The sequence below is a fragment of the Rhincodon typus genome, unplaced genomic scaffold (assembly GCF_021869965.1).
Source record: "Rhincodon typus isolate 14 unplaced genomic scaffold, sRhiTyp1.1 hic_rhity00008089, whole genome shotgun sequence".
Lineage (NCBI taxonomy): Eukaryota > Metazoa > Chordata > Chondrichthyes > Orectolobiformes > Rhincodontidae > Rhincodon > Rhincodon typus.
In genome coordinates this window covers 724-5,078 of record NW_025973727.1, presented here as the reverse complement: position 1 = coordinate 5,078, position 4,355 = coordinate 724, and the positions used below count along the sequence as shown (strand labels likewise).

The window sequence follows — 4,355 nt, the reverse complement described above, 5'->3', positions numbered from 1 at the left end:
GGGAGAATGGGGGACCCCCGCCTGTGGGGAGTTGGTAGAGGGCAGGCAGGGAGAGAAGTGGGGACCCAATCTCACGGTGAGTAGTGGAGGGAAAGAATGGGGGACTCAGGAGGGAGAGAGGAATAGAAGGATAGAGGAGTGGGGAGGGGTGAAGACGCCAGAGGGTGGGAGGGGGCTGGCATGGAACAGAAGGGGCCAGTACTGGGCGGGGAAGAGGTCACCTGCAGCATGAACCAGAGCCAATACTCACAACAAATTTCTCGCCGTTGAGCTCGACGTGCTTGTAGCTGGGGATGGAGAGGGGAATGGCCTGCTTTTCTGAGTAGTCATAGAAGGACTGCCCTGAGGAGTCATCGCTGGGGTCCAGAGTCTCCAGCTCGTGAGGGGGCACGGACAGAACGGTGAGCAGCAATTCCCGGTCTCCGGCCCGGATTAGATCCACCACCTGCTTGTGAGTTGCTCCTTCCACGTTCACTGCATTCCTGAAGGAGCAGGGAGAGGGAAGGTTAAAGGAGCTAACCATCAGAAGGGTGGGGAACCAGCAGGAATGGAGAGGGGCCGACGGCGAGGAGAGGACAGAAACAGATCGGAATTTAAACCCCATGCATGTGAGGCGATGCACTGGAAAGGCGGAACAAGACCAGGGAGTGCTCAATGATTATCAGGGCACTGGGAAGCTCAGAGGAACAGAGGGACCTTGCGCACAAATCCCTGAAGGTGGCAGGAGAGTTTGGGTGGGGCAGGGGGAGGTGATTAAGAAGGGAAACGGGACAGTTGCGGAGAGGTGACGTCGGAGCTGCACGGAATCTGCTTCGGCCACAGCTGGAGAACTGTGGACAGGAAGGAGGCGATTGCACTGGGATGGGTATGGAGCAGATTCAGCAGGATGTTGCCTGCGATGCAGAGAGGCTGGATAAGCTCGGGGCGTTTCCTTTGGAGCAGAGAAGGACTAAGGGAGGAGCCTGATTGAGGTGATTAAGATTATGAGGGGGTGGGGGAGAGGAAGAGGCTTGGACAGAGAGGATAGAAAGCAGCTGTTACTGATCTTTCGATTTAGGGGAACAAAGAGGGAGTCATTTTAAAGTGAAAGGTTTAGAGGGGATTCGAAGCAAGTCTTTTTCCCCGCCCTCAGGAGGGTGGTCGGGGTCCGGAATGCACAGCCTGGGAGGCCAAGTTGAGTCGGGGAACCTCGCAACCTTTAAAAACTTGGATGAGCACTTGAAATGTCATGACATTCAAAGCAATGGGCTGAGCGTGGGAAAGTGGGGCTAGGTTGATCGGTTGATGGGCCGAAAGGCTTCTTCTGAACCACAGGATTCCAGTATCAAATTGTCCACAAGCAATTTCACGGCACGCTTTAACCATAGCGAGCTTAGTCCAAAGGCTAGGAACTCTGAGTAACTCCCTGACTCCCCTCCCCGCCGCAAGCCCTGTCCCACCGTCGACAAGGCACAAGGCAGGAGCGTGAGGGAACACTCCCCACTCGCCCTGGAGGGGGGCAGCTCTGACAAATACTTGAGAACCTCGACATCATCCAGGGACAAAGCAGCCAAACAACCCGTACCCTCCAGAAAGAGAGGGTCGGCAGATACACAAGAACACCACATCCTCTCCCAGACCCCAAACACACCATCCTCATGTGGAACATACAGCATCACCACACTGTCACCGGGTCAAAACCCAAAAAACTACTCACGGCTCCTCAGACACTGAAGCAGTTCAGGCCTGAATGCAGCAAATCCAGGACAATATCCAGGCCTGAGCAGAGAGGTAGCAGCTAACATTCACGCTACACAGGCACCAGGCAACGCTCATCTCCAGTACGAGAGAATCTAATCATCTCGACTTGACATTCAATGGCATCGCCATCACTGAATCCATCCCTCGCCCCCACTGTCAACATCCTGGGGCTCCCATTTAGCAGAAACTGAACTGAACCAGCCACATAAATGCAGCAACCCCACTCCTGTATCACCTACTCCTCTTCCAACAGCTGCTGTGCAATCTTTTATGACCAAGAGAGGGGCAGACAGACCCTCCGACTGTGCCCGCTCCCTCGGCGCCGACCCTCCGACTGCGCCGACCCTCCGACAGCGCCCGCTCCCTCGGCGCCGACCCTCCGACTGCACCCGCTCCCTCGGCGCCGACCCTCCGACTGCGCCGCGCTCTCTCGATAATGGTGCTAGCCAGGAGTGGAATGGGGACTCAAACACTTGGCTTTCTGACTCAGAAGCCAGGCTGTGCAAGTCCCCATGAACTAGGGCTAACCTCAGCGTCGGATTCAGGCGCTGAGAAGATTCTTAAATGGGTTAGTCTGTGGCATGTGGGTGCTGCGGGCTCAGCCAGCATTTATTGCCTCTTGGGCCAAGTGGTTTGCTTGCTCAGTTCGGAGTCAGCCAGATTAATGTGGGTACACCCCAAGTGAGCAACAACACTGAAACTGCTGAGAAAAGTAAGGCTGCACTCCATCACATGGGCCCTGGACAGGAAATGCAGGCGCCTGTATGAACTTCAGCCTCAGCATCGGAGGGGGAACTACAAGATGACACAGGGCTGGCTCAGAGACACAAGATTAAACAGATTAAATCAGGCCATTGTCTCCCATTCCCACAGCACAGCACCATACCCCAGTGTTATACAGCGACAGACCCCAGTGTTATACAGCGACAGACCCCGTCCCCACTGATACTGTACCCCAGTGTTATACAGCGACAGACCCCGTCCCCCACCGGTACTGTACCCCAGTGTTACAGGGTGACAAGAATGACTTTATATAACATGGGCATCACTGGAGGAGCCAGCTTTTGTCATCAGTCCCTAATTGCCCCCCTCGTGAAGGTGGGTGGGTGGGGATGGGATGAGCCACCATTTTGAACCGCCACAGATTCTCTCTTCCCCCCACCGCACGTGGTGTGACGACACCCTGCACAGTGCCATTAGGGAGGGAGTTCCAGGCTATTGACCCTGAAGAACCAGCCGACATTCCACATTGGAATTGTGGGTATGTGGGGGGGCTCGGAGGGGACTTGCAGGGGGTGGTATTCCTATGTATCTGCTGTCCCTTGTCCTTCCAGGAGGTAGAGGTCCCAGATTTGGAAGGTGCCATCTAAGGAGCCTTGGGGAGTCACTGCAGTGCATTTTGTAGATTGTATACACTGCACTGTTCTGTAGGCAGATTCACACAAATCCCCAGAGTGACTCCAAACCACAATAATCGAGCTGCAATTCTGACTGAAAGGCTGTACTACGGACTCCATAATCAGCTCAGGAGATGTCTCAAACTCTAAACAGAAAAGGTCGAAGTTTGCATCATGTGAGACTGAGGTGTGGTGCGACAAACTGCTCTCAGCTTATCGAAAAGCTACTGTTCCTTTCGAACTCTCCTGGTAGGACATGATGGGCCTTGGACTGATTCCAATCGCTTGCTGTTCACAGAAACAAAGCTGTACAGCGAGGTCAATGTCTGGCTCACTAACATCACAGCGTTAGAATCATTAAATTCATACAGTGTGGAAGCAGACCATCCAAGCCAGAGTCCACAACAAGCCTCCGAACTGTATCCCGCCCAGACCAAAACTCCTACATTTCAAACGGCCAATCCATCCTAACCTCCACAAGCCTGGGCACCACGGGGCAATTTAGCATGGCCAATCCACCCTAATCTGCACATCTTTGGACTGTGGGAGGAAACCCATGCAGACACAGGTCGAACCCAGGTCCCTGGTGTTGTGAGGCAGTAGTGCTAACCACTGAGCCACCATGCCTCCCAGTGGGAGCATTAGGAACGATTTGTACACAGCAAGATTCCACGAGTAACAACCAACTCATTCACCAAGGTTTTCTTTGGATTATGTCAGTTTTGGCACAAGTATTGGACACAGAATAGGGAGAATTCTCAAGCAGTGCGGAGCTCCCTCGGCACTGACCCTCCGACAGCACCCGCTCCCTCGGCAACCAACATCCACAGTTCTTTTACTAAGGTTTAAGGAGGCCCTCACAGACAGCTTATGTACATTTAAGGTTCAGATAATCAGTTTCTCAATGAGTCAGGAGTTCAAGGGTTACGGGGAACAGGCAGGAAAGTGGGCGTGAAAAGTGCCAGATCAGCCATTGACTGGTGGAGCAAGATTGAGGGGCTGAACAGCCTACTCCTATCGTCTTTCAGAGGAGTAGACGCCTGGCACAGCCAACGATGGTGAAGCCAAAGGCAACGGGGAATGATCCAGACAGCAAAACTGTACAACAGCTTTCCCCAGTTTCCCCACCATCAGCTGCTGGTCAGGCCAAACCCATTTCTCCCCAGAAACCCCCACACCATCTGTCCCCCCTGCGTCCCCCCCACCACACGTTCCCTT

At 53.9% G+C, this 4,355-nt stretch overlaps 1 protein-coding gene across 1 annotated transcript in view; it reads right to left on the bottom strand.

Annotated features, from left to right (window-relative positions):
• Positions 1-4,355, bottom strand: part of LOC109926561 (sorting nexin-27-like) — an 8,845-nt gene that overhangs the window by 3,798 nt on the left and 692 nt on the right. The window contains 1 exon segment of the mRNA XM_048594317.1: positions 251-482. Within this exon segment, the coding sequence (XP_048450274.1) occupies positions 251-482 (232 nt within the window).